We start from the raw sequence: 13,991 nt of genomic DNA on the forward strand, positions 1-13,991 counted from the left end.
CTTTCAATGTTTCTACTTTTTTCATCTCTTCATGCATAGAAGGCAACGGGAAACCACTATGCTTCTACTTTTTCCCTAGTTTGGATGAGCAGTAAAGATCTTAAGACGAGTTGGGATGGAAAGAACACTGTTAAAGAATATTATGCAAAGAAATACTAGATTTGTAGGACATCTTCTGAGAGGTTCTTTGGGACACCTCACAAGAACTATATTACAAGGGAAAGTTGAGGGGAAGAGAAGACATGGAAGACCAACTAGAGAGTGGTTTAATGACATCCTGGAATAGACTGGTTTAAGAATGATGGAAGCAACAGACAGAGAGAAATGGAGAAGAGCTGCTCATCTGCTGCAACCCTCTTGCTAGAGGATGCTACCGGATGACGACAACGAATATTAAATGAATTCACTAAAATGGCATTTCCTGCAGTGAGAGTTGACTTGAATGGCAAACAGAAATCATCTTCAGAATAGTGCTTTCCAAGTACATTAGTGCATTCTGAGGTAACTTGTAAAAGAAGTAAAGAAGTCTATATGGTGTCATAGAATCTATTTTCATGTATGTAGTTAAGAATTAAGCTTGAATCTTTCTCTACTCATTGCACTTATATTATCAATGTGAGTCCCATTTTCAGGTTCTTTTTTTCGTAATAAAAATTCAGGTTGCTAATTTTTAGAAAGCTGAGATTTCTATTTTTGCATGCTAAGAGTAGTGTAGTTGCAGGGTTTTCCGCAGCGGACTTTGCAGAGCCCTAAACCAACTTTCCCAAATTTCCCTAAGAAAGTTGGGAATCCCTGAACACCTGAGATGATAAAGTTGACATTAAAACTCAATAATGGCTATGGTGTTGAGGCTAGCAGGTGAAAAGACGTACTGTCAGAGAGCTCCTGAGAGATTTGTGATTTTTGTTGATTTATTAAGTATTTTCTTAGATTTAATTGTGTATTCTTAGTATATTATTGTAGTTTTATTAGTGTAGTTATTGTAGTAAAGTGTACAGAGAAATTATTATTTATTACTATTCTTGAAAATGGCACCAAAAACTCGTCGTAACAAGGCTGTGACTAAAGCTAAAGTTGCTACTGAGTAGAACGTTTGTCCTGAACAAAAGCACTGCTGCAGTGATGATAATAATTTATCTCTGAGGATATGCTGATATTAGAAATAGCTCGGTTAAAAGAAATTATTAGGAAATTGACCAAGGAATTGGAAAAGGTGGAAAAACGTTTGTTTAAACTTCAACAGGATAAGAAAAAGGATGAGAACAACAATAGGCAGGAAAATACTGAACTTGCTAATCAAAATATTGATAACAACAAGGTAAGTCCATTAATATCTAATAAAAAGAGGTAATATGGTATGGTGACTCAATTTTAAAATTTGCGCTTGCCGAGGGAGACACCACTTCCAGTTTTCTGGGAGCGAAAATTAAAAATATGACAAACGTAATTGAAAACCAAAAACGAAATGTAAAAGAAATGGTAGTGCTGGTAGGTACTAATAATTTAAATGGTGACAAACATAGTATGAGAGAAGATATGAAAGGTCTGTTTGAAGAAGCGAGAAAAAAATGTGAAAGAGTAAAAATGGTAGAATTACTACTTAGATATGATAGTACTGAGTTAAGAAGGAGGGCGATGATAGCAAATGATTTCACGCATAGGCTATGTAAAAAATATGGATGTGAGTTTTTAGACGTGTGAGGTGTACTTGATGGTAGAAAAGATTTGTATAAGAATGATGGCCTGCACTTGAATTCATTTGTCATCAGAAGCCTGGAGAAATTACTTCTTGGTATGAGACTTATGCAGAGAGTCAGAGAAACTAGATCATCAAGGGAGGAATGGGGAAAAGGTGTATCAAAGTTCAGCTATGGTATACAAACGAGATAAAGATATGAATGAATTTGAACATGGTTATGTATGTGGCGAAGGAGTGGAAAAATATGCTTTGGGTTCGGATCTTTTAAGTATGTCTGGGGAGGGAAAAGAGAAAATTCTAGAACAAGACCAAATACATTGCATATCTAATTATAAGAATAGGCTAGGTCATAATTTATTATGTCTATACACAAATGCTAGGACCATTAGAAACAAAGGGGTTGAGCTTGTTGCTTTATTGAATACAATGTGGCCTAAGATTGTTGGCATTAGTGAAACCTGGCTATCAGAATCAGATATGGTAAGTGGGATCGAGTGTAACGGATATACTATTTTTAGGAATGACAGAAGAGATAGGAGAGGAGGAGGAGTGCTACTAATGATATCAGATGATTTAAGTCCAATTAGGGTAGAAATACAAGAAAACAATGAGGCTAACAATGTTCCATGTAGCGATGAGGTGGAGTCTATTTGGTGTGAAGTGGAGGTTAGCAGAATGAAATATATGGTAGGTATTGCTACAGACCTGGCAGCTCAGTTGTAGGGGACGAAGAAATGCATCACCAATTTAGCCTTATGGGTGACTTTAATTTTCCAAACATTGATTGGGTAGAAGAGAAATCTCATGATCAGAAAGAACAGGAATTTATTGAATTCCTGTTCAATACTCATTCCTTTTCTGGCCTGAGCTTTATATATTTCATAACTCCTCTCACTCTTATTCTCACGATATTCTTTCCACATCAACTTCTTCTTGTGGATCTCTAGCTTAATAAGGCTGCACATCCATTTCACTCCCAACCTATTTATTCTTCAAACACTAGGGATACATTCAGATACCCCCTCATTCAAGCAGCATGTGAAAGAAGGAACTCGAGGTCAAAGAGTGTTGGATTTACTCATAGCATTAGAAGGGATCTCAGTTAAGAATATGGCTATTTTACCAACAATTGGTGACAGTGATCATGCTGTTCTTTCTTGGGAAGTATCAACTTGTATTGAAGCTCCAATTAAATCAGGCTACATGCTAAATTACAAAGCTGGAAATTATGATCAACTTAGAAGAATACTATCTTTGGTCCCATGGTATCAGTTACTGAATGGAAAAAATGTCAGCAATGCATGGGAATCTTTGAAAAAGTGCTTGAATGAGGGGGTATCTGAATGTATCCCTAGTGTTCGAAGAATAAATAGGTTGGAACTGAAATGGATGTGCAGCCTTATTAAGCTAGAGATCCACAAGAAGAAGTTGATGTGGAAAGAATATCGTGAGAATAAGAGTGAGAGGAGTTATGAAATATATAAAGCTCAGGCCAGAAAAGGAATGAGTATTGTGAGAAAAGCTAAAACAGAGTATGAAAAGAAATTGGCCATGCAAGCTAAAGGCAATCCAAAAGAATTTTATCGTTATGTCTCAAGCAAAAGAAAGAATGAATGTGGAAGAATAACTTTATTGAATGCAGATGGTACACGAGTGTCGGAAGCTAAGGAGATTGTTCAATTAATGAGTGCTCACTTTGCTAAGATATATCAACTAGGTGTATGTAGCATGGTGCTACTGCTACGTTAAATGAAGAGTTATGGGTTCATGAAAATGAGCTCTTGAAGAGCTCTTGCATAACCTGGATAAGAATTTGTCAATATGGACAGATGGAATATCTGCCCGTTTGTTAAAGGAATGTTCAGCTGAATTGGCTAGGCCTTTCACACATTTGTATAACTTGAGTCTCAGCTTCCATTCCTGTGGTATCAGCTCAGGAATAATACCACAGGAATGGAAGGAATGTGTGATAATTCCATTGCACAAGGGTGGTGCAAGAACTGATGCGTCTAACTACTGACCTATTAGTATCTCTGGTGTGGAAGTGAAGATTTTAGAGAAGTTGGTAAGAACTTGCATACAGAAATGGGTAGACAAGCATTCTATACTCTGCAGGGAACATCATGGGTTTACTAAAGGAAGGTCATGTTTTAGCAATTTGCTCATATTTTATAACAATGTTACAGCCGAGTTGGATAAAGGGAATGGATACACTATGATAACATTGGATTTTTCTAAGGCATTTGATAGGATACCACACGGTAGGCTGTTGTATAAACTGGAGAATATGGGGCTAAAACATAATCTATTGACTTGGATCAGAGGATGGTTGACAAAACAGATATCAAAAAGTGGTATACAGTGGGTGTAAATCTGCCAGATTTAAGGTAACCAGTGGTGTACCTCAGGGTTCAGTCCTTGGGCCATTATTGTTCAATCTATACATTAATGACATCAAGCAGGGTCTATCATCAGATTTGCAATTGTTTGCTGATGATGCGAAGATAGGCAGGGCAATCAGGGATGCTACTGATATTCAGAAATTACAAAATGATTTGAATAGACTGGAAATCTGGGTTAACGAAAATGGCTGTCAGTTTAATGTTAGTAAGTGTAAAGTTATGCACTTTGGCGTGATTTGAGTTCCAGCGGCATATTATATTAGTGGTTTTATGCTACAAGAAACTGAAGAGGCAAAGGATCTTGGTTTATTGATGGATAAGAATTTAAAGTTCAAAAAGTAGCAAAAGTTGCAAATACAACTCAGAGGATAATTGGTATGTTGAAGCGAGCCTTGATATGTAAGGATAAAGAAGTAATTTTGCCTCTTTATAAGGCTTTGATAAGACCACACTAGGATTACTGTGCATGCACAGATTTGGTCTCCCGGGTTCCAAGGGGATAAAGAAGCCATGGAAAGGGTGCAAAGAAGAGTTACAAGGATTGTATCCAGATTATAGGATTTAGATTATGAGGACAGAGATTGCGAGTATGTGGATTACAGACTCTGGTTAACAGGAGAAAGAGGGGTAATATGATAGAGGGCTATAAACTTTTGAATGGGCGTTATAGCATATCAACTGATGAAATTGTTCATTATATGGAGAGAGAGAACACAGGGGCATCCATGGAAGTTAAATTTATTTGCAGTCAAGAATGGGTTAAGAACTAGGTTTTTCTCCCAGAGAGCAGTGAGTGAGTGGAATAATTTTCCCTTATGGGTAGTGAGTGCATCTAGTGTGAATGAATTCAAGGGTAGGTATGATAGCTGGATTGGGTAATTTACAGCCTCCCTCGATGAGTCCTTGACTCCCTGAAGGTCTTAGATAATAATATAATAATATTCGAGATATCTGGAGTAAGTAATCTGAAAAATTAATGGAGTAAAAAAAAAAAAAAAAAAAAAAAGTTCAAAACGATTAAAAATACTCTTTAATTCTTCCAGCATTTTGTCTGCCACAGAGACACAGATGCTATTTGACCAGGAATATCATATCATTGTTCGTATATGAGAATGCAAAAGTTTTATGGTGGCTACACTGCAAAATTCAGAAGGTAAAATTCTGGATGATTGGAGTAGAACTCTCAGTATGGTTGACCCTTGTTATACTAAACCTATAGGGATCGCATCACATAAATATTTTTTGTTATAGTGAGCAGCTGACTGTTGAATTTTCCTTTGGAATACTTTGTACCTTATTAGGTTTTGTCAGGACTAGTGATAAGATGGATTTGTTATACCAGTGTTTGCCATAATGAGAGTCCTCTATAAAAAGGAACATAAAACAATCTAAGAATTACAGTGAAATTTCTCTATGAATTGTTTCAGTTAAGATTTATTTATGCATCCTTGAGAAGAGGATAAGAAATATTGGGAAAGAAAAAGAAGCTGGGTTCATTCAAGAACAGAGATATTACTTTGAAAAAAACATTGAGAATTCATAGTAACTTTTGTTGGGTGTAGATCAAGGTTTGTCAAACAAGAAAAGTAGTGCAGTCAGCTGTTACCAGAAACTGTATTAGATTTACATCCACTGAAGGTCATTGATATATAGAAAGAAGAGAGAATGTGAAATAACACAGTTTGTGGAATGCCAGCATTAGTTGTAAAGTTTGAGAATAAGTATTCATCTATCACAATAGGTGCTCACTTTAGCAAACACTACTAAAACAAATTATGCTCTGTAATGAACTATAGAAAAGTTTCATAGAACCAGCAATGGTTCTTTGGAATGTTGGCTTCATTCAGTATAGTTCGTTTCAGAGGATCATTTTGTTTTAGTGGTGTTTGCTATAGCGAGGCACCTATTACGATGGATGGATGCTTATTCTCAAGCTTTGCAACTAATGCTGCCATTCCACAAACTGTGTATTTCACATTCTCCCTTCTTGCTGCTTTAATCTCACAGTTACAATTATAAAAGCTCAAAATCTTCATGATAATAATCTGAATTTCCTAGCAGATGATGTCACAATCAGTAGACAAAAGAAATGGCAAGAAATATACATTGGTGGCTAAACAAAGTTTTTGTATGGAAGGAACCATACACAAAGGAAATGTGGAAAATTATGCATTGATGACGGAACGTGAAAAAGTATATATACGAACAGTAATGCAAAAATAAGAAAGAACTAAAAGAGTATGAAATTTTAAAAACGGAATTGCATAATTAGAGTTTTAGATTGTGGTTGTGAAAACATGCATCGAATTTCTGACATCATGATCACATGCTGTGAAGTAAGTAAAATACTTTAAAATTTTTCATCATCATCATCAAATTCCTGCCATGTGCTCTCAAGGGGTGTACAGGATATGATAGTACTACATGAAAAAAATTACATCATTATTAATTTCCTATCTACAATTTTCCTCCAAATCAGTCTGTTACTTGTCAAGACTCCAACATTATCAGATCTTATATTTCTATCGTCTAAAGCATTTTATACCATATCAATCCACCTATATCTTGGTCTTCCTCTGGGTCGTTTTGCTGCCATCCTGGCAGAGAACACTTGTTTTGCTAATCTTTCCTTGCCCATTCTGTTTAAGTGACCATACCACCTAAGATTAGCTCTGCTAACGCATTCCTGGATGCTGACAATGTCCAGTTCTTTCCTAATATCCTCGTTTTTAATATGATATTGCCATTGATGCCATCTGTTCATGCCTATAATCTTTCTCAGGACTCTCATATCTGCGGTCTCTAGTCTTTGGTCAAGTGTTTTACTTCTGACCCAGCTCTCAGATCCATAAGTTAAAACTGGTTTGAACACTGTCTTGTACACAGCTAATTTAGTGTTCCGACTGATTTCTCTCTTATTCCATATGAATTTATTCAGTTGACTTCCCACCATACCAGCTTTGCTGATTCTGTTGTCTATTTCTATATTTAATTTACCATCTTCAGTAAAAATCGTGCCTAGATAGCTGAAATGTTTTAATTGTTCCACAGGTTCTCCATTCACAACACAGTTGACATTTTCAATGATTCTGCCTATTTTCATTGTCTTTGTCTTTTTATTGCTGACCTTCATACCATATCTATTACAACAGCTATTCAATTTAGTCAGAGAATCTTGCAGACTTGTAGCAGATTTATTTAGAAGTATAACATCATCCGCATAAAGCAAAGAGCTGACATTAACATCTCCAATTTTGATATCATGTTTAATACCACTTTCCTTCATAATGTGATCCATATAGATAATGAATAACAGAGGGGATAATGTACATCCTTGTCTCACACCAGATTTAACATTAAACCATCTTCCTGTACTTCCTTCAATTCTAACTGCTGACTTACAACTGAAATAAAGAGTAAGTATTGCTTGATATAATGCCCCATTGACACCATATAACTGTAGCGTATTGAATAGCTTCTCTCTTGGCACCTTGTCATATGCCTTTTCCAGATTGACAAAACTTAAATACAGATCTTTGTTATATTCCCATGCTTTCTCGACTATTTGTCGTAAAGTGAAGATCTGATCCTGACAGCCTCTATTTGGCCTGAATCCAGCTTGTTCTTCACCAAGCTTTTCTTCCACAATTCTTCTCAACCGTTTCTCAAGTATACTTGCATAGATTTTGCCAGGAACACTCAGTAGGGAAATACCTCTGTAATTCTCACATGCAGTTTTATTTCCCTTTTTATATATGGGTACTATGAGAGCTCTACTCCAATCATTGGGAAATCGTCCCTCTGTCCAGGCTTTCTGAATTATGAAGTGCAGCCACTGTAAGACTCTTATACCACCATACTTCAGCATTTCTGGTCGAATATCATCTACTCCTGCTGCCTTTCCACATTTCAAGCCTTTGATGGCTTTTTCTACTACTAGTATGGATATGTATTCCTGACTGCATGCCTGGTCAGTGTTTTTTACCACTGTGCTGTCATCACTGCTTGTTTCATTTAGCAGTTTTTCAAAGTAATTACTCCATACTTCAAGGATATCTTTTTCTCCCGTTTTCATGTCACCTTTATCATCTCTAATTCCTTTTACAGCACTCTTTCCTCCATTCTGCTTCTTCAACAACCTCCAGAATATTTTGCCACCTTCTTGATATTTATTTTCTATATTCTTGCCAAAGTCCTCCCATGACTTTTGTTTAGCTAGCTTTACACAGTTATGTTAACGATACCAAGCAATTTTAAACCTGGTTTTACTCCATTTTTCCCAAGTAAGCAAACAGACAAATGTTAAGTTTGCACCTGCAATTGATGCAAGACTAGCTGATCCCACAGGTAGTGCAAGACCAAGGCAACTCATGGTAAAGGTGGAGCAAGCTCTGATCACTAATCTTAATATTTACCCTTAATGCCAAAACACATCTCCAAGAAGGGGGATGTATGATGTTTTGTATTAAAGGCAGGGGGCCAGTACCCAGACCGGTTTCGACCTTTATTGAGGTCTCATCAGTGGGAGCCATGCTAGAAATACCAAGATTTAGTAATGCAGAGCTTGTAAGTATTTTACCAAAACAAGTTACCATAACGTGTTATAACCTTATTAAATAAACATCTCAGGAGGAGATATAAATGTAGAAAGTATTTTTAACTTGGGTATAATTATGTTAAAGATACCAAGCAATTTTAAACCTGGTTTAAAAGGTCGAAACCGGTCTGGGTAGTGGTCCCCTGCCTTTAATACAAAACATCATACATCCTCTTCTTGGAGATGTGTTTTGGTATTAAGGGTAAATATTAAGATTAGGGATCAGAACTTGCGCCACCTTTACCACGAGTTGCCTTGGTCTTGCACTACCTGTGGGATCAGCTAGTCTTGCATCAATTGCAGACGCAAACTTGACATTTGTCTGTTTGCTTACTTGGGAAAAATGGAGTAAAACCAGGTTTAAAATTGCTTGGTATCTTTAACATAATTATACCCAAGTTAAAAATACTTTCTAGTTTTACACAGTGTTTAGCATTCTTGCATTTGTCTCTATATTCTCTAAGAGCACAAGCTGACTTATTTGACAGGAACTTTTGATATGCTTTCTTCTTTTCCTTCACTGCCTCTTTAACTTCCTGTGTCCACCAGGGAGTTCTGATTTTTTTATCCTTACAGATTTATCCTTACAGATAACCTCACCACATGCCTCTCTGGCAGAATCAATCAATGTTTTCTTCAGAGTTTGCCACTGAATCTCCAAGGTTTGATTCTTGTTCTCAAACTCTTTCATTTTTTCTTCAATAATCTTTGTGTATTTTAGCCTACAGTTCACATCTGAGAGCTGCTCAACTTTTATTCGCTTTAAAACTTTCTTACATGTTATTCTTTTCAATATGAAATTCAATTTTATCCTGCTCAAGACTAAATAGTGATCACTTCCAATTTCAAATCCTGTGTACACTCTGGTGTCCTGCACCAGGGAGAAAACATCACTATCAACAATAACATAGTCAATGAGACTTTTCTTATTCCTAGCCTCTTCTCTCTTCTATATTATTAGCTTTACTCTTTTCTCCAAATTTTTCCAAAATATTTTTGTATGTCTTACAATCATTTCCTACTCTGCTGTTTAGATCCCTAACAAGGACCAACTTTTCATTTTTCATTGTGTCAGTTGCTTTTTGTAAAGCATTAAAAAATTCCTCCACTTCTACCTTAGTAGAACCTTTTGTGGGACCATAGGCACAAAAAAGTCTCATTGTCCAGTTCCCCATTCTCATATTTGCCCACATTACTCTACTTGAGAGTGGCTGCTATTCAAGAAGATTAGCCTCGTATTTTGTGCTGAATACTATGGCTACTCCTTCTTTTCCTTGATTGTCATTGCCTGAATATAACATTTTGTATTTATTGCTCAGAAAGATCTCACCAGTTTTGGTTTTTTTTGTTTCAGTCACCCCTATTATGTCGATCTGGTACTTATCTAATTCTTCAGCTAGCTCCATTTCTTTGCCATTTGGGCTTCTTACGTTGATAGTACCAATATTTAACTCTGGTGATGTTGAGTTGGGGTTTATTTTCAGATTTGTTCCAGTAGCTGACTTTTCGCTGTTCGCCCTGGTTCCCTGGCAAAAACAACAGGGGCCTTGTTTAACCGGGCGACGCCCCAGCCGGCATGAAATTTTGTCATGTTGTACCATCATTCTATATTTTGGTTTAACCAATAAGAATACAATTTGGTTGGCTAAATCCCAAATTGCCAGCCAATCCTCGTCCGTTCAGTATCCAAGTAGATACCCAACAGGGTGCACCACGAGAAGGTGAGGATTGGACATTAGGTCAGAAGCCCTGGTCGGTTCTCCGCATTCCTTTAAAGGCTATGTGGAGGTCTCCTCTCAGTTATACAGCTTTGACCCTGTATGCCAACAGGTATACTAAATTAGTTCAAAACTAGTTAAGCACACTTCTGATGAAGTTCATCTGTTGGTACACAAAACTGGTTGAGGTTTTCATCTTAATGTTACTTCATTTTGTGGTCATTACCAGAAATTCAGTGGATGTGGAATTAATGTCACTGACCTGAAATCTTCATAATTAACTAAATAATGTGCAAACTATACCATTAAAATCAAATTTAGATTAAATAAATTCCAAAATTCTAAACCTGAATAGTTTTTTTTATGGATAAAGAACCTTGCACAAAATGAACTGTTGTCCACACAAACCTCATAGCTTTTAATTAAATTTCAAATTGAAGAAATACTGTATATTGTGCCAGTTTTCTTTAATGTAACAGTTCTAAGAGAACAGCATTAAATTTCTATCAGCTGCACATTTGGTTTCTCTTCACTTAGAAAGATAGATGACTTGTTCACACCTGTTGAGCCAGTGACTGCTTCCCTTAAGCTGACTGATGCACACTAATGTTCATTGTCTCCTCCTCTTTGTAATTGAATGACCAGTTATAAAGTTTAATGACTGCTGAGATTTTCAGCTTATTTTCGATTTTAATGATACGGACTGCACATATTTAATTTATTATGAAGATTTCAGATATATGAAATGTTTCAAAATTTAAACATTAATTTAATTCTGAATTTTCATTTTTCTGGGCTTCTGGTTCTTTTTTATATGTCTCACATTATTGTTTGTATTTTTCATGTTGTATTTTGTGTTATTTTTTGATTTCTGCCATTCCTTTGTTTCATGGATGTTAGTTTTGTCAAGAGACTAAAAACAAAAGTATGAGTACCAGTTGAAAATGATGCAAGCTTCCTGGTTTTGTTTCTTTAGTCAGTTTTGAATGTGTTGATAAAATTTGCTTGCAGCTATTTTAAGTTTTGAACACACTTCCTGAAGAACCAAGACTCAGATAAGGGATGAAAAAGTGGAATGGGTCATGAAGGTTTACATTCTAGTCAGAATTGTTTCAATAATGTGTTCACTGCAGATGTTTAGATCAGAAGAACTGAAAACATTAATCCAACCAGAGAACTGAGGCATAAAAATTCATGAAAATTCATCCGTACCTGGCATTCTTATAATGCCATACAAAACGCACTTAAGAGAGTGGCTGGTGAGCATTTATGCATGAACTCTACTTTGGAGATAGAGCATGGTATATATATATATATATTAATGAAAAGGAAAAAATAGAAAGAAAAATAACTTTAGCCTGTCTGTGGTACTAATGTACTGTGGGTTTACAACCTTTCATTTGTGGAAGTCAAATAAAAAAAAAAAGTAACAGCACAGTACAGAATGTAGTCACATTGTTTTGGTTACGATAAAATTGGTTAGTTTAATTGACAATATAGTAAGCTTTTGCAACAGCTAGCAGACATATTCACATTTCTGTGTAACAGCTAGTTTATTATATTTTTTGCATTCCAAGATATTTCATGCAAACTAAATTTATTATTTTTAATTCCTAGATAATCTTTCCATCGACTACCAGTATACCTTTAATTTGTCAAAACCAGATGATCGTTATTATAAGAAAATCAATTTTGTGAATACCCCACTTAAGACTGATCTTGATGTTGATTTTACGATATCTTGCTCAGAAAATGCATTAGTTAGCATTTCTTTAGCATCAGGTAAGTTTTACTTAACTGAATATCTTCACATTTTCATAAAATTAAGCTCTGAAAAGGTTATTTCAATATATTTCAGTGCTGAATCCAGATCTGTAGTCCAGAATATTCTGTTGCATAAGCTTTTTTGGTGCTGATGTCTACGCTTTTCATAGATTTCCCTCTCCCTTTTTTTTTTTATCATGAATTAGTTGGTAATAATAGAAAAATTTTTAATTGTCTATTTCTCTTTTGTTGTTTTGATTCTCAAAACGTTGTGGTTTGAAAATCAAGGTATGACTTATCTGTCATCATATATAAAAAAAAAACATAATGCAAATCCCATGTATAGATTTTACTCGTGCTAATTTCTGTAATTTTGATTATATCATTTTTATACTGTTTTTTGTTGTGTGTATGTGATTTATTTACAGGTGATAAGCAATGACACATTACTAATAAGAACTGCATACACTTCAGTAGGAAATAGGGAAACCAGGATTAAGAAGGAAAAAAAAAAGTTCATTTTTATAGGTCTCCCTCTTGTAAAGATAATTGACAATAATGTGGAAAGAATAAATTGATACTTCTATTTAACTAATATTTCTTGATTTTCTATGAAAAAAAATTTATAAACCTATTCTACCATTTCTCTTCAGATCTAGTGCTTGGTCCACTGTTACTTACCTCAATTTATTGCAGTGATGGTGTCATCAGATAAATTTGCTCACACCGACTTCCACATCAGAAGCAGAAGTTAATTATCCCTCTAAAAGGCATTTATCATGTTGTCAATAAACATCATCTGATTGAAAAGAATGAATTCTTCAAAATCTTAATAGCCATTTGAATGTACATAATTTAACTTAATTTATGACATTTGAATGTACATAATTTAAATTATTAGTTAAATTTAACTAATTATTAGTTAAATAATTAGTTTGGTATGACCAAGGCATCATTAATAGCATAACTTATTAGCTTTCGAAATGAAACTTTTTGTTTTTAGAAATTAAAAAAAAAGAAAAAAGAAGGAAATTTGTTACAGCCATGTTGGGATTTTTAAAAAAATGAAGGACATTTATGAATGATATTCCTGTCAGGAATATCATTATCTCACTTTGTGTGGGTGTCATGTCCAAGAGTATCTCTTCCCTCTGGCATTCTCCCACTATCCTTCCATCATATTTGTAATCAGTAATGAAACACACGTTTCCATAGTATCAAATAAAATATACAAAATACCAAAAGTCCTCGGACCCCCAAAAAATGAGGGGGGGGGATTTCACATCTATTTTATTGACATCAGTGGCATAAATACCAGTATAAATCACATATGCCATAACTTACGAACATTTGGACCAGATCTCTTCCTTTTGACAGAACCTTAAATTACATCTATCCCACCACACAACCCACCTCAAAATTACACTCTTCATGAGTCCTTTCACCACAAAGGTGACATGGCACTTTTGTAAGAACTGATATTACCTGAAATTTGAATTCCTTATTTAGAATCTCCTGTTTTTCACCTTCTCTGAGTCAAGATTTCCTTTTCCCATTCATCCATCTGCTGTATTTACTGTTCTGATTCCAGAAATCACTAACCTCTTCATCTTTCTATCTACGAAGTTCAGCTTTCCGCAGTCTATCCAAATAATGAAGTTATCCTCCTAGGTGATATTAATGTCCACAACTCTGATTGGCTTCCCTTTTTCATCGCCACTGGACATAATGCAAAAATTTTCACTATAAGAAATGATGCAACATCTACCTATCCTGAATTCCTAATAATCCTCTCTGCTCTTCCAGATACA

General features: G+C 35.3%; 1 protein-coding gene across 2 annotated transcripts in view; it reads left to right on the forward strand.

The window, feature by feature from the left end:
• Window positions 1-13,991, forward strand: part of LOC150107557 (attractin-like protein 1) — a 355,255-nt gene that overhangs the window by 278,607 nt on the left and 62,657 nt on the right. For both annotated transcript variants that reach the window (XR_016548201.1, XM_090391383.1), the window contains exon 20: window positions 12,034-12,198. Coding sequence is in view for 1 of the 2 variants with exons in the window: in XM_090391383.1 (XP_090247509.1) it covers window positions 12,034-12,198 (165 nt within the window). In the remaining variant the exon portion in view is untranslated. The remainder of the gene's footprint in view (window positions 1-12,033; window positions 12,199-13,991) is intronic.

The sequence above is a fragment of the Typopeltis vanoorti genome, chromosome 4 (genome assembly GCF_054136105.1).
Source record: "Typopeltis vanoorti isolate ZY-2024b chromosome 4, IOZ_Tvanoo_1.0, whole genome shotgun sequence".
NCBI lineage: Eukaryota > Metazoa > Arthropoda > Arachnida > Uropygi > Thelyphonidae > Typopeltis > Typopeltis vanoorti.